The 16195-nt window shown below is 50.2% G+C and overlaps 1 protein-coding gene across 2 annotated transcripts in view; it reads right to left on the bottom strand.

The window, feature by feature from the left end:
* Positions 1–16195, bottom strand: part of LOC135447866 (vascular endothelial growth factor receptor kdr-like) — a 132329-nt gene that overhangs the window by 27934 nt on the left and 88200 nt on the right. The window contains exons 13-19 of one of the 2 annotated variants that reach the window (XM_064713032.1): positions 12946–13239; positions 10996–11142; positions 8919–9044; positions 8723–8829; positions 7479–7614; positions 5568–5672; positions 3351–3467 (exon numbers count right to left, since the gene is read on the bottom strand). In XM_064713032.1, the coding sequence (XP_064569102.1) occupies positions 3351–3467; positions 5568–5672; positions 7479–7614; positions 8723–8829; positions 8919–9044; positions 10996–11142; positions 12946–13239 (1032 nt within the window). The remainder of the gene's footprint in view (positions 1–3350; positions 3468–5567; positions 5673–7478; positions 7615–8722; positions 8830–8918; positions 9045–10995; positions 11143–12945; positions 13240–16195) is intronic. The other variant, XM_064713033.1, reaches the window with a different exon arrangement.

Below are 16195 nucleotides of genomic sequence, written 5' to 3'. Positions count from 1 at the left end.
GAGAGAAGGGAACACATTCTTAGTTTTCCCCACTGGATGGTAACAGTTGGTATTTATTCCTAATTTATAAACAAGGAAAATTCAGGATGATCAACACAATCCCAGAGGCTGTTGAGGTTGGTTTGCTCTGCACATGGAGCAGTTTTCATTTTCTCTGCTGGCTTCACAATTGTTTGTTTTGGGTGGAGCTGATGCCACCAGAGGAAATCAAAGTATGCAGGGCCATAGACAAAGCCTGGAAAAACAGAAAAAGTTTCTGAGAAAAGTGAAGTTTCTGAAACCCTGAAAGCCTTTTTCTGAAAACCTGGAAAGTGCTCTCACTTTTTTCTTATTCCTCTACAAACCACTGTAGAGTCAGTGCTGCTTTTACACAATTATGCAGGTTTTAAAGAGCTGCTTAAAATGCTTTTATATTGCAGTGTGAGATGTTAGGGAAGGGAAAAGCTGCATTCTGGACCTTTATATCATCAAATGTAAGACAGGGTGAATCCATGGGACTGGGATGTGGATAAACATGGAATATTATCAACCCCAAACACCGAGACTTTCATCTCCCGAACCTTTTTCTCTGGAGAAGGTCCCTGGTTCAGACTGAGGGGTTTGCACTTCAAAGGGGAAGTGCTGAGAGCTGCCCTTGGCCTTGGGGAAGGAGCTCAGCAGGGTTCCTGCTGGAATTCCTGCATCCTCAGGGCAGGGCAGGGGCAGGGCTGCAGTCACTCCAGGTCCAACACTGCCAGGGAGGGCACCAGGAGGGAGCAGTGACCCCGGGACAGTGTGGGACAGGCAGAGGAGCCTTTGGGAGATGCTGAATTCCTGCTGATGCCTTGGGAAGGCTGCCCTAGAACAGAGGCTGGACAGAGCTAGAGAATAAAGTAGGGATTTATTAAAAGGCCTCAATGGAAGCACCTTGGGCAGCACAAGAGCCCAGCCAGGGCTGCACCCAAGATGAACCAAAATGGTCCCAAAATCCTTGACCGCTCATGGGGTCTCTCACTGTGATCAGTTCTGCTCCATTTGCATATTGGAGCTCATTGTCTAATTACAGCTCCAGCCCATGAAGTCCCATCCTTGTTTTTCTCTCTCCAGCCCACGGTGTTTGTGCTCTTGGGCTGAGATTTGGATCATTTGTCCTTGGTGCCCAGCTGGAGCAGGAATTGTTTTGCCTCCCTGCTCTGTGTTCACCATCCCCTAACATGAAGCCCAGACCCACACCCTAAAGCAACACAGAATGTGAAAAACAGAAAAGCTCAAACCTGCGGTATCACTGCAGGGAGAACTGAGCCCCTGTGGATTCCTGCAGGTTCTGCACTCACCCAGCCCTGGGGCACCTTGAGTGCACACCTTGGGGCTCTCCAGGCCCCCCAGCCCCTCTGCTGCAGCTGAAACAAGCCTGAAAACCTTCACTGGCTGCAAAAACACCAAATCCCCAAATCCCAGTGGTTCCAGTGCTGACCCCAGAGCTCTGCTCAGTGCTGGCATCTGGCCCTGCTCAAGAGATTTGGCTCTGAAGAACCCAAAATCCAATGTCCCTCATGGATGCCCGGAGGAAATGCAGATTCCAGAACAGCTTTAAAGCTCTGCATAGTGATTTATTCATGGCTTTGAAACGATTCCTAGACATGGCCTCCCCATATTTTGTTCCCTCATTGTAAAGCACACACTGCATTAGTTCTGACTGCTGAACATCAGACACCCCGGCAAAGTGTTAAATTCTGTTATTTGATACCTTGTTAAAATAATGTATGTGCATACTTAATAGCAGCCTCCATTAGGAATACACGGTTACATAAAGCCTAACAGGGGAGGGAGAGCACTGGAATTTCACAGGAGCTGGGATCTGTGTCTGCCTCTGGAGCTGCAGGCTGTTTTTCTTTAGTCTGCACTTGCAGTGCTCAGAGGAGAACAAAGCAGAGCCTGCCTGAGGCTGCTCCCTGCCCTGTGGGTCCTGCTGCACCCTCTGCCCCACACTCTGCCCCCAAAGGTTTGCCCAGACAGCTGGCAGGGAGGAGGGAGGGTCACCTCCCACCCAGGACGGGGCAGGATAGAGAATGGGAAATGGAGGAACTCCTGGAGAAAAAGTTTCTCAGAAATGGGACAGTCAGAGCCTCTGATCAGTCCTGAGCTGTGTCTTGAACAAGCAGAACTCTGGGGCTGCTTTGGGTAAGAACCACTGAGCCCTGGTCCTGCTGCTGGTTTGAGGCTCTGCTTGGGGCCCTCCTGGGGGTCCTGAGCCCCCTCAGGGAGTTGTGAGCCCAGGAGAGTCCCCAGCATGGCCATGTCCCAGCCCCTCTGCTCTCAGGCCCCAGCAGAGGCTCCTGGCTGCTGCATCTGACCCTAAATCCCTCAGCTGGAGCCCCTTGCTCCCACACAAGCTTTGGGCTCTGCAGTGAATTCCTGGAGCAGCAGACCCCAGCAGTGTCCATGGCTGCTGGCTGCTCTTTCCTGAGGAACTGCAACCACCTTGATGGAGGAAAGATTTCTTCCCTGGCACCCTCCCAAATCTCCCTCACTGAAATTTTCCTTTTCCCTCAATGACTGAACAACCACTGTTGGAAACTGGTGAATTTGGGGTCTCAGATGATGAGAGATCTGTGCACATCTCTCCTGATTTCCCCCCTTCATTTCTTTCACTCTGGGGTTTCCCTTGCCCTTGGATCACCTAAACCTGTTTTTGGGGGAGGTTTTGCAGATTTTGGGGGTCAGCAGTGAGGAGCCATCCTCAGGAGCTGCTCCCCTGAGGCTGAAGCCCAGGAAGAGGCAGGGCTGCTTTGTGTGGCACTGTGGGAAGGGATGTTTTAGTGACAAAGGTCTGGCATTTATGGGACTTTGTGGTGCAGGGCAGGTCCTGCTCAGCCCCGTGCAAGTCCCGGCTCCTGGTGCACCCAGGGCTGTGCCAGGCTTTGTACACAGAGCAGAAACTGCTGTGTTTGCCTGGGGAGGGTGAAATGCTGGCAAAGAGAGCACCCAGGGCTGTGCCAGGCTTTGGCTGTGTTTGCCTGGAGAGGAGGCTCAGGGAGCCAAGGGCTCAGCCTGGTGCATCCTCCTGACAAGGCAGGGAAGGAGAGGGAGAAGCAGCCTGGAAATGCCCACGGGGAGGACTTGGGCACCTCAATGCAGTGTTCTCCTCCCCTCAGTGCCTCCAGAGAGAACAGAGGTGACACCACAGTGGGAGAGGCTCAGGAGCCCTGGGTTGGATGAGGCCCCATCCTGCAGGAGCAGCAGAGCTCTGCTGTGAGCAGAGAGCTGGGAATGGCTGCACTGGCACTGACTGCACCACAGGCACTTCCAAACACCCCAAAGTGTCGGAAAATGTTTTCTTTTTTGCTCCTGATTTCCTGAGGACTCCTCACCTCCAGCTTTGGTGCAGGCTCCCAGCAGGTTGACCACATTCAGGTGATGTCCTATATGAATGAGGATCTTCAGCTCAGACATTAGAGCCTTGCATTCATTAGTAGTTGCACATTCTGCTTAAGATAAACAGGAAAAAAATCATCTTTACACAACAGGATATTTTCAACAGGACACAGCAAGATCCTGTTTATCCTTTGAAACAAAACCCACCCAGGTTCCTTGCAGTATCTTGGCCTTTCAGACTCACAGAGATAATAATTCATCCATTTCATTGTCTGCTGACCTTTATGAAGTGGGATAACACTTTATCTTTTGGTGGCTCTTCCTTTCCCCACTGTGGGTTATGGAGGGTTATGGTTCCTTCCCCCAGAGCTGATCCCACAGAGCCTTTGCCAGGCTCACATTTGCAAGCTTAGCAAAGCCAAGCCTGCAAGCCCCCCCAGCACACAGAGGGTGTCCCTTCCTCTCTGTGGGCTGTGCACTTCAGCAGGACTCAGCTACAGCACCTCAGAACGCTCCACTGCAGGGCAGGAGGAATCCAGATCTGGGAGCTGTGTCCCAGAATGTCCAGGGAACACACAGCATGACTGAAGCTCAGGCCTGCAAGATCTTTTTGACCCAAGAAATTAATTTTGTAAGATCTGTGTGTGAGCCATGAACCTGACCGGCCCCTGGCTGGCCATTGACATTATTTTAAGGCAGGCACCCTCAGACCAGAAGTTTGTTCAGGTGCTGCTTTATCTTCCCAGCCTTGTCTCCAAAACTTCCATGATGTATTCTAACAGGAGAGGCTTTGGCCTGTTTCCTTTGCCTTTGCATCATGTAAGATTTAAATCTGAAGAAACAGTTACATAACAAATCATTTGGTGTGACAGGTGTAACCTCTTTATCTGTCTGTAGAATTCCCCATCACCTTCCTCCAAACTGTGCCATAAAAATGGAGCTATTCCAAGATTCCTTCAGCCAGCAGTGTTTGCTGGGTCCATGGGTGGTATCACTCCTGATTTCCCCTGGCATGTGCTGGAACTCACAGCCAGCTCAGAAGTGTTTCAGATAATTCTGCACATTGAATTTTAGCTTCAATTCAGAACAGAGCTGAGCATCCTGCATGGAGATGGCAGAAATGCAGGCATCCCCACAGCCTTTTAAATTCCCTGGATGGATGAACTGACACTAGAGAATCTGCTTTATTCATGAAAGTGATGAATTATGGGCATGTTAGCTGGGGAGGGGCACACCAGAGCAGGAGGGAGCTGCCTCCACGGGGGAGGGAGGTGTAAAACGATGGAGAATCTGCCAAATATTGCTGAATGTGTGCTGGCAGGGCAGAGCTGACATGAGGATCAGCTGGGAAGCACAGCATGGAAGGCAATGAAACCCCAGAGCTGTCCAGGGCAGTATGTTTTGATGGAGATGGGAACATGTCTGAATCAGGGACTTCTAGGGGATGTCAGGGATCTGGAAATGGGCATGGAACTGAAGATACAACAGCAGGAGAGAATGTGATCGGAAGGAGGAAAATAGAGAGAGGAGACCAGACCTGAAGGAGCTCCAGAGAGGTGACAAATGGGTGTTTTTGTGATTTCAGAGGGATGGGAGTAGCAGAGCACCAGGTGAGGCAGCTGGCAGCAGAAGCCAAGTCCCGTGGCAGCAGTGACTGGCTGGTGGCATGGCAGGGGTTAATGGTGGCATGCAGCAGGATGGAGCCTGAAGGCCATGGCAGCATGGGCTGAGCCTTTGGAGTCCCCCTGAGGAGCAGCCCCAAGCCCTGTGGATGATCCTCCCTGGGTGCAAGAACAGGCTCCAGGTTCCCTCCTTCCCTCCACCCAACAGCAAAGCTGCCCTTCATTTCAATAATTGCAAGCAAGATGTCTCTAATTCACTCCCCTGGCACTGATTTTTTTTCCAGCCCCTTGAACTGTTCTACATCTGGCTGGGCTGGGATGGAAGGCTCAGCTCCAATTTCGGGCTATCTGGTGTAATTACACTCTGTAATCTGTTTCCCTCCTCACCCCACAGAGCTGGAAGCTGCTCTCTTCTCCCTTGAGGGATGCAAGCCTCAGTCAGCACGGAGCTGCTGTCATCCTCCCCTTCATCCATCCCCCCAGGATGGCTGATCCCACATGGAAACCCATCCCTGCAGGGCACAGCCAGCTGGGCACTGTGCCCTGGCTGCCCCCAGCTCCCTGAGCAGGATCTCAGAGGGATTTTTGTACCTTTCAGCATTTTTACGGCAACTGTTTTGCAGGTTGAAGATTTATCAATGCCAAAAGCAGACGCCTCCACCACCTTCCCAAAAGCACCATGACCCAGAGTTTTACCTAGAGAAGCAAGAGTTGAGAGTGAGCCCAGCTGCACCAGGCAGGAGGGGACATGCAACCTCAGCTGTGCAGAGAACCAGGCACAGGGCACAGACACAGGCACAGCAGCCTCCATCACATCCTGCAGCATATGGATACACAAGGGGGGTTATCCATATGGCCTGGATGCAATCCAGCACGGGACAGAGCAGAGGAGGGAATCACTGCACTCACTGAGGGCAGGGCTGACACTGCACGGATTGAGGGGACAAACATCACCTGGGGCTGGCCTGGAGACCAGGGAAGGCAGGGTTTGGGTTAATGTGGCACCCTGGTCTCTCATGGATCATGGAGAGAGCCAGCAAGGCACTCAGGGAGCCACAGCCCCTGAACCCTTCGGTTATTGACATTGATTTGAGGGAAAAGCTGCACTAAATGTGATTTAGGATTATTTTCTTTCTTCTTTATGTTTATTTTCCCTTTCATTTGGATTTTCCTGCCTGTGTCACCTGGTGTGCTCTGAGGGCTCTGTCCAGGGTCTGGCTGTTTGGTTCTGCCAGTTTCTGTGTCCCACCATCATCTCAGATTTTGGGATTTTTTCTGTCCTCTCCTCCTTCCATGTTTTCCAGCTGCAGCACCAGGAGCACACAAATACAGATATTTTCCCTGCACTCCTCAGTGCACACAGCTGTCACAGTTTCACTGTACAAACACAGCCAGCTTTTTGCATTTTCTCACTCCATCAGCCAGTGAACTGAGCTGTTCAGTGAAATGTGGCTCATTTTTCCATGAGAGCTTTTTACAGCTCAAAGCTGAGCTCTGATGGTTGATAAGGAAGTGATTATTTGATGAATTGATAGCTTTCTTCTAAAGAAAACTCACTTTCCTTCTTCCTCTAGGGGAATGAAATCACACTTTTGGCAGGGACAGTACCTGGAGGTACTGTCAAGAGTTTGGCTTCCCTTTTCCAAGGAAAAGAAGTGGCAGCTATTTGGACAGAGGCTCCAAATCCCTCATTTCACCCTCCATCAGGCTGACCCTGCACTCTGTGATCCCAGATCCAAGGGTGGCCCTGTGACAGGTTCCTGCTGGGTTATCCAACAGCTCCAGTGCCCCTGGGAATCATGTGGGATCATCCTTCCACAGCTCCAGTGCCCCTGGGATGGATCTGGGATCATCCTTCCACAGCTCCAGTGCCCCATGGATGGATCTGGGATGATCCTTAACAGCTCCAGTGCCCCTGGGAATCATGTGGCATCATTCTTTAACAGCTCCAATGTCCCTGGGATGGATCTGGGATCATCCTTAACAGCTCCAGTGCCTTGGGATGGATCTGGGATCATCCTTCCACAGCTCCAGTGCCCCATGGATGGATCTGGGATCATCCTTCCACAGCTCCAGTGCCCCTGGGAAGTGTTTGGGATCATCCTTAACAGCTCCAGTGTCCCTGGGAAGTGTTTGGGATCATCCTTAACAGCTCCAGTGCCTTGGGAAGGATCTGGGATCATCCTTCCACAGCTCCAGTGCCCCATGGATGGATCTGGGATCATCCTTAACAGCTCCAGTGCCCCATGGATGGATCTGGGATGATCCTTAACAGCTCCAGTGCCCTGGGAAGTGTTTGGGATCATCCTTAACAGCTCCAGTGTCCCTGGGAAGTGTTTGGGATGATCCTTAACAGCTCCAGTGCCCCTGAGATGGATGGATCTGGGATGATCCTTAACAGCTCCAGTGCCCCTGGGATGGATCTGGGATCATCCTTAACAGCTCCAGTGCCCCATGGATGGATCTGGGATGATCCTGCCCCCCGTGTGCCCCCGCACTCACCCAGGCGCAGCCTGTCCCTGGGGAACTCCCATTTGCTGCTGTCGTAGGGCAGGCGCTCACACTGCTCGTCCAGGGGCATCTCCTCGGGGTCCATGATAATTGACAGGTATCCTGTTTTAATGTCTGTGGCATCGGGCTAAAAACAGGGCGGGGAGAGATTATTCAGGGGATTCACTGCAGTTCCGAAGGGAGGGAGCTGTCTGGCAGCCCGGGGACTTCCCTGCCTTGCAGGCACGTTAATTCCGAGCCAGGAATGCATCACTGCAGCTTCCTGCTTCTGTTCTGCAGCTGAGACACAAATGTTTGTGTGGGGCTGCCACTGTGGCTCTTGGGAGGAGGCGCTGATTGATGCTGGGAAACACAAAATCTACCTGGATCAGCCAAAGGAAATCACTGATTTTCCATGGGAACTGCAGGAGCTGCACTTCCTCCTGCATATTTTGGCATTGTCACCGTGTTTGGTTCTGCAGTGCTGATTCTCCACTTCATGGCTGCAATTTATTGCAATTTAAAATTGCTGGAAATTGCTATTTCTGATGCTGCTAAAGTGAAAAATTGTGGTTGGGTGGGTTCTGTGAGCAGACTTGAACAGGAATGAAATTTAAAAGGAAATTCAGTGTTATCCACTGCTCTGCTAAGCTGAGGTCAAGGATGAAAACGTGAATTTAATCCCTGTGTTTTCAAGAAGAGGGGAAATTTTACTCAAATATTGGAGATCAGCACTGGGACTGCAATTTGGTGAGAGCAGAGCAGGGAGCTGTGCTTGCCTTTTTTTTGCTGCTTGTTTCAGGAAAGCAGACCTCAATTCCTTGAAACTTTACTGCAAGTTTACTTTTTGAGTCACAAAAGGAAGGTGAAAAAAAAAGCAAGGAGATCAAATCAGCTGTGTGCTTTGAGCTCATTTCTAGAGCAGACAGCCTGGGATCTTTCTTTAATATCTTTTAGAGTCAAGTGCTGAAATCAAGCCCTCATTTTAGAGGATTTAGGGTATTTTTTTGTTATTCTCACAAGCCAGTTTGACTCATAAAGAGGGAGGAGCCTGAATTTATGATTCCACAGAAGTGGCTGGAAGCCTCACAAGTGCAAGGGTTCTCTGGAGAAGTCAACACAAACCATGGAATGAATTGTACAGGGACATTTTACCCGGTGTTTCCACCATCTGCCCCAAAGATTTGTCCCTAACTCTGGAGTCCCCATGAGCTAGGACAGGTGCCAGCCTTTGTGCAGGGTGGGAGCTCTCTCACCTTTCTCAGTTTGCGGATGAAGAGGGTCAGCAGCAGCCAGAAGAGCGTGGCAGCCAGCCCTGTGCACACCAGGATGATCACCTCAATGTTGGATTTCTCCTCAGAACCTGCAGGTGAACGCACAGCCAGCTCAGAAAAGTGTCCAGACTCGCTGAGGGAGCCCCGTGGGCCTCTGCATGCCCCAGGCCAGGCTCACCCTGGATTTTGATGAAGGCTGATGTGCTGTCCTGGCCCAGCTCGTTGGAGGCCCGGCACTCGTAGAGCCCCTCGTCGTCCTTCTTCACTCTCTCAATCACCAGCGTGTTGTTTTCTATGGAAATTCCTGTTTCAAGGCATTCTGGTTAGTGCTGGCACAATAACCTGCCTGCCAAAAATGCTTTTAGGGGACAGAGCTGAAGGTCAGCTCCCATCCATGCAGGCTCTGGTGTGAGGACACATTTTAATCCTGGCAACCTTTCTCTGACTTTTTTTTCCTCTTCAACATCTGGATAAATTATTTGGTGTCATTTAAACAACACCAAATGTGGCTGCTGATTTAGAGTGGGTAGAGCCTGGAAACTAATCCAGAAGTTAGAAGAGGGATGCAGGATTGGTGGCTGATAGCAGGAAAATACACTTGGAAAAATGGGAATTCAGTGGAATTCCTGAAGGCTGTGGGAAGGGATGGGACTTCTAACATGGGGAGGATGGAACTCAAGTTAGAACTTCTTGGAAAAACAATGGTGTGAAGCAATCCTGGATTCACAGGCAGCCAGGTGCTGTGGGAATAGAGAGGTTGCCTAGAAATGACCTATGAGAGACTTCTCTATGTTTAATTTTCCCAATTTCATTTTTCCTGGTTGGTGGTACTGCACTGAGAGTTCTCCTGTTTCACTGAGGGATGACTGGGGGAGAAATAGGGAAGCAGGTCATGCTTGCAATCCAAAAGGGAAGGACATTTTGAATTTCTGGGTGTTCTGCCTGTGCATCCCATTGTTGTTAACAAGAATACTGCACACAACTTGCCATGCACTGTGCTGAAATATTTACCCTGAGGTGTTTTTTCCAAATATTTTATTTATGTTTCCATTGGTTGGATGAGTTACATGCTTGTCCCTCTAGAATTATTTATAAAATTTCAGTAGCTATAAAGAGTTTCTCTCAGAACATTCTGATCTGAATTATGGATGATCCTAGATTTCCTACCTAGTCCAAGTTGCAAAATTAAAGTCACGGGACCAGCTGCTGACATGGGATTCTCCATGATTTATGGGAGGGCTCAGGCCATACTCAGCTCTGCACTGGGGCAGCCTCATCTCCAGTGCAGCTTTGAGCACCAGAATATAAAACAGCCTTGAAGCCATTGGAGAGCATCCACAGGAGGCCATGAGGATGGGGAAGGCTCTGGAGGGGTCTCATGAGGAGGGGCAGAGGGCCCTTGGTTTGTTCAGCTGGGGAGGCTGAGGGGAGACCTCAGTGCACTCTTCAACATCTTCCTGAGGGACAGCTCCAATCTCTGCTCCCTGTGACAGGGACAGCACCCAGGGCATGGCCAGAGCTGGGCCAGGGCAGGGTTAGGCTGGAGATCGGGAAAGGTTCTGTCCCCAGAGGGTGCTGGCACTGCCCAGGGAATGGGCACAGCCCCGAGGCTGCCAGAGCTCCAGCAGGGTTTGGATAATGCTCCCAGGGATGCCCAGGGTGGGGTTGCTGGGGGTCTGGGCAGGGCCAGGACTGGCCTGGATGATCCTGTGGGTCCCTTCCAGCTCAGCACACCCCATGACTCTATGGCACAGAGCTGGGAAGGCACCTGGGCTCGGGGGAGGGGCTGCAGGCTCAGGTGAGGCTCCCTGCCCATGGTGGCTCTGTCCCACAGAGCTGGGAGCACATTCCCATCACTGTGCTGAGGGACATAAAGGACATTTCATATGCCATGGGATGCCCTGAACCCCTCTGCCAGGTGACTTTGCTGCAGTTTGTCATGGCCAGGACAGCTGAGAGCTCAGCCTGTGTTGCCAGACCCAGGTGCACCCTGGGGCTCAGTTTTGTGCCCAAACTCTGGTCCCACACAAGCAGCCTGAGCAGCACTCCTGATTTCCCAGTGCTATCCCAATGTGTACTGGGCTGGAGCTTCGTCCCAGCTCAGAGTCCAAGCTGGAGAGCCCTGCAGTGCCCTGGCACCCTTGGATCTGTGTGTGTGTGCCTGAGTCATGGGCTCAGTCGTAGGTGCTGTGTCGTGGTGACCCTGCCAGCCCATTATCCCACAGCCCAAACAGCTCTGGGCAGCAGGACCTCACCTGATGCTGCTGAGATGGGGTAGCCATTCTTCCTCCAGGTGACCTGGGGCTCTGGGGTCCCACTGACCTTGCACTCCAGCAGGATCTTGCCGCTGATGTTGACCTCCAGGTCCGTGAGGTTCTGGATCACGACCGGCGCCGCCTTCGCTGCAGCCACACAGGGAAAGAGCCCCAGTCAGGTCTGGGGGCCCCTTCCCTCACCTCCCTCCTTGCACAGCCTCTCTGGGCTGCATGTGGTGAAGGTTTGGTTGATCAAAAATCCCCCCAAAGGGTCTGGGAGGAGTGGGTGAGTTTGTTTGGTTTATTTTCACACTTGGGTTTGGCTGTAGCTCCAACTCCTCATCCTCTGAAGAAAACAAAGGACAGGGAGTGGGTGGTGCACATGCAGAGTGAAGGCATAAAAGGAGAAAAGGGGGAAAAGAGGAAACAGTTCTAAAGGTTTTTTATCCTCCATCAGGAGTGCAGTTTTCTCCTTACTACAAACCATGGTAACACCCACTTTATGTTCATTTATAAAAGGTGCAGGACAGCAATGAATAAAACCACAAACACAGCATAAAATATACCCCAAACCTGCAGTGAGGACAGAAGATGGGGGGCATTAGAACATATAAAATGTTTGAATAAGGGAAGGAAAGCTGTTTGGAGGGACATTTCCATGTGTGCTCTGCACAAGAGTTGTCTGACACGTGCCAGACAGATGACAGACCCCAGTCATCCTCACAGGAACGTGATCCTCATTCCAGCTCTCCATGCATGTATTCACAGTCTAGCTGTGTTTTTCCCATAGCTGTGCTGTGTAGGTGTGTGTGTAGGTGGAATCTGACTGACTGAATAAAAATATCTGCCAGGGGAGAGGAAAGGGAAGTGCCTGAATGCAGAGAGCAGAGCAAGGCCAGTGCCTCAGAGCAGGTGATGCTCACAGGTGGCCCTGGTGCTGTGGGGACCAGCCAGACCATTATCACTGCCCAATACCTGAGTGAGACTCCTTCCCTTTCCCTGTGCCTCAGGAAAAGGGAGATGTCTGTGTGTGAAATAAATCACCTGCCAGTCTGGAACCAGAGCATCTGTGTGTGGAGGGAAGGGGCTGGGAGGCTGCACAGGGAATGTGCCATTCCCTCCAAGGCTGAGGGCAGCACTGGGCTGTGCTGAGGGACCCTGCAGTGCCTCCTGAGCCACAGGAGCCAGCCTGAAAATCCCTGGCCAGTTCAGCACTCTGACTCCTGCTCCCTGACTTGCTGCTGCATGTCTCAGTTCTGCTCCAGTTCTGTGCTTTTGTTTTCTTCACCATTGGAAGGTGGTTAATAAATCTATCCATTCCCCCTGCCAGCAGCTCTTTGTCTTCTGAGGAGGCTTAGAGATGATAACCCACCTTCTTCACTCTGAAGCAGAAGAAACTTTACTAATTTTCAGTGACTTCCTATGGGCAGAAGTGTCCTGCCCTTTGTATTCCCACAAGATCTCAGTGAAATGAAAGAGCTGGGGGCTTGGGTGTAAGTAAGAAAATAATTGTTATAACAAAGTGCATCCCTCTCACCCAGAATAAATGGCACATGTCACTTGATTTTACACTTGCCCAGGGACATTTGGGATCTGCTGGGTGCAAATCTATTGAGGTATCTCATCCTGGCAGCTGAGAGTGGGTACCAAAGTCATACAGACCTGGGGTGAGCATCCCAAGCTACAGTTGTGCTGTCAGTAAATGGTGGGTGATGCTTTTAGTCCTCAGCCAGCTCTAAATCTGCACCCAGTATGGAGCTGGGAAGAGAAATGCTGCTGAAATCACCTTGATGTGATCTCAAATATTTTATCCAAAGCCAGCAGTGGCTGGGTGAGTGTTCTCCATGCCAGGCTGTCAATCCACACAGAGTAAATGACAGAAGCAAAGCAGAGCAGGACACAGGGTGTGAGTTAGGACACATGCCAGTGTCACTGTGCCCTGGCACATACCTCTGACCAGGAGCTGGCTGTGCTGCTCCAGCGTGTCCGTGCTGTTCTGCTCGTTCTGGGCTCGGCACTTGTAGAGGCCACTCTGCTCCCTCGTGACATTGGGAATCAGCAGGGTCAAAGAGATGGAATATTTGTCCATTTTCCTGACCACAGAGTGGCTGGGAGCTGCCTCTGAGGAGGGGTAGTACCAGGCCAGGTGGGTGTAGATGTACTTGGAGGCCCGGCAGGTCAGCTGGACGTCATTGCCCACGATGGCTGTGACTTGGGAGGGTGTTTGCAACCCAGAGGGCACATCTAGGAGGAAGGGAAAACATGTTTGGAATGAAATCCCAGCTCAGATGATCTTTGGCTGCCTGGCTGTTACTTGAGGGGTCAAATTCTTAGCAGCAATGGAAGAAACCAGGTTTAATGAGGATAGAATTCACAGAATCACAGAATGACCAGGTTGGAAGAGACTTTCAAGACCACCAAGTCCAACCCAGCCCCAGCACCTCACCCAGTGCCACATCCAGGCTTTGTTAAACACACCCAGGGATGGGGACTGCACCACCTCCCTGGGCAGCCATTCCAGAACTTTATCACCTTTCTGTAAAAAACTTCTTCCTAACATCCAACCTGTATTTCCTTGGTGCAGTCCTTGAGACTGTCAGTTCTCAGACAGAGCCCAGCCCCAGCTGAGCACAGGCACCTTTCAGGAGCTGTGCAGAGCGATGGGGGCACCCCTGAGCCTCCTTTTCTCCAGGATAAACAACCCCAGCTCCCTCAGTCATGGAAATGTGAAAACAGGCACTGGAGCTGGGAATTAGGGAAGTGAAAGTTCCTCTCACTGCCCAGTGCTAACCTGTGCTAGTCCAGCCCTCAGCATTCTAAAGTAATGAATTGAAAGCTTATAAATAGAAGGAGTTAATGGACTGAGAGAGTTTAATCAGGAGCTGTTTCTATCCAAGTAGATGAATGTGTTTGTGAGCTCTTCCCTCTCCACAATCAGGGCTGGAAAGTATTAATTGCAGAGGAATAAAGGAACCATTCCCATCCCTCAGGAGCAACACCTTCTTCCCCACTGAACAGACTCCTCAGCTCTCTCTTATTCCAACTGTGCCAATATTTATTTCCATCAATGTGAATGCTGGATATTTACTTGATCACTGATGGATTAACTGATCTAATGATGTCTAAATCCTTGAGGCCTTATATTTAGCAGAGAAGTACTCTGAGTCATGACTCTGACCATGAAACAGTGAGCTGTTTCTTGGTACATTTTTAGTAACTTTTCACTCCAGAAAAAAAATAAATTAAAGAAAAACAATTTTTCCTGAAGTGGCAAACTGAATCCATTTGAAAACAAGAAAAACTGAGTGGAAGGCCAGAGCTTGCCCTGCAGTAGCTGCCAGAGACCTGCAAGTACATTGGGGCTGGAAGATACTTTATTGCCTTTAGGTTTTGTGAATTTTAGGGCTCTGTCCATCTGAATGAAAGCTCATGGATTCCCACAGTGATCTGGAATTATTCTGCTGTCTGTTAGGTCAGGATTTCAAGCAACTGAGAGTTGTGAGGAACCTCTTATCAATGGGAGCAGGGATGGGACCCTTGGCAGGGCTCACTCTGGGCCACTTTCTGAACAGGACCAGGTTTGCCCTAAATCTGAGAGATGATTCAGTGCCAGGCTGTTGGTGAGATGCTTCCTCAAGCCAGGATGAGCTGGTGGGACTCTGAGAGGGCCAGGAGTTAAAGCAGAACAAGTGTGCACTGCATTTGCCATCTGCACATTCCACCAGGAACCTGCCCAGGGGCTCCCAGTGCAGAAAGTTCTGCAGGAGCTGCAGCTGAGCAGAAACAGTGAGGCTGCTGAAATAACCAATCTGCCTTATAATAAAGCACACATTCTATAAAATACAGAGCCCTGGAGGAGCTTTCAGAGATGATTAAAAAGTCTCTCTTCTTCCCAAGTCATCTGGAGTAGAACCCATGAGCTTTTGCTTCATGGTTTTTAAAGACTGGCACCAGAAATATTTCACAAAAGATCCAAAAAGAGAAGAGACCCCCTCAGGCCACAGCTGTGGAAATTGTTATTTTTCTCTCATTTCCTTGTGCTGGAGTTGCAGTTTGCTCTCTGCAGGGTGTTGTTGGGCTCAGTTGCTCTCTCTTGGTGCCAGCTGTGTGCTCGGGCTGCCTTGTGTGACACTGCTCACTCCTGATGTCCTGGGCTTCCAACATGTCCAAATCCTGCTTATCCACATGGGGGAATGTCTGAGGCCACCCAGGCCTCCCCAAAAGGGCAAACTGAGAGCCAGTGAGACACGAGCAGCATTTCACATCTCCTGAATCTCTCCAGCCAAAACATGAACAAGTGCAGCATCCCTTGGGATAAGCCTGCCTGGGGCATGGCACAGCTTGGGCTGCAGCATTTTGGTGCAAATTCCCAATAAATGGAATGTGTCCATTCCCAAGCCCTGAGTTTTGAAGGATGCTCCATAGTTTTGCTTTGTTGCTGGACTTGAAAGTTTCCAGGTTATTTTTTTTTTTTCTACCAACTTAACATTCTGGGAGCAGAGGCCTGGCTTGTTTTTCTTATCATTCCTTCTCCTGACATTTTTTATTTAGCATTTTGAATATTTTTAGCTGGAACCTGTGCTATTCTCTCCCATCTTGTTTGCCTTTCAAGCAGCTCTTTCGGCTCCAATAGAATATTCATTAATTTTCATTGCAGTGGAAGGAAAAAGAGAGGAAAAAAGAAGTTGCTCTGCTCTATCTTTTCATGCTCTCCTCTCTCTTTTCTCCTCCTACCTGGATTATCAGGGGAGTGAGTGCAGCTTGGAGAGCACATTTCAAGTCAGTTCATCTCTCAGACAGCTTTGCTTACATAATCCTGAACCTGAGCAGTGATTAACTTCCTTTCTCTGAACAGATACTGTGTTTTAGAAGACTCCTAATAAGTTGGCTGAAAGAATGCACCACGGGGCCTTTTCCCTTTTATCAGCAGTCACCAAACATTTGTCTCTGGTGTTGGGTTACAGCATAGTAGCTGCGAATTTCCCTCTCCACCGTGTGGGATTCCATGGCAAAAGAGGGAAAGGAGCCATTGGGGGGAGGTAAAAAGGCAGCATAAATCAAAGGCAAGGCTGGCTCCATTTGTATTTACAAGGAATTAATTGTTTTTAATTTCCTGTGCTTTGCACAATAATCTGTGTAATTCAAAACTTCTGCTCTTACCCAAATTCCAGCCTGGGCCTGGCAGGGGGGGTACACCAGG

This window comes from Zonotrichia leucophrys, chromosome 4A (assembly GCF_028769735.1).
Source record: "Zonotrichia leucophrys gambelii isolate GWCS_2022_RI chromosome 4A, RI_Zleu_2.0, whole genome shotgun sequence".
In the NCBI taxonomy this organism is placed as follows: Eukaryota; Metazoa; Chordata; class Aves; order Passeriformes; family Passerellidae; genus Zonotrichia; species Zonotrichia leucophrys.
Note: the sequence above shows the minus strand (reverse complement) of the source record. Positions and strands in the feature narration are given on the sequence as shown.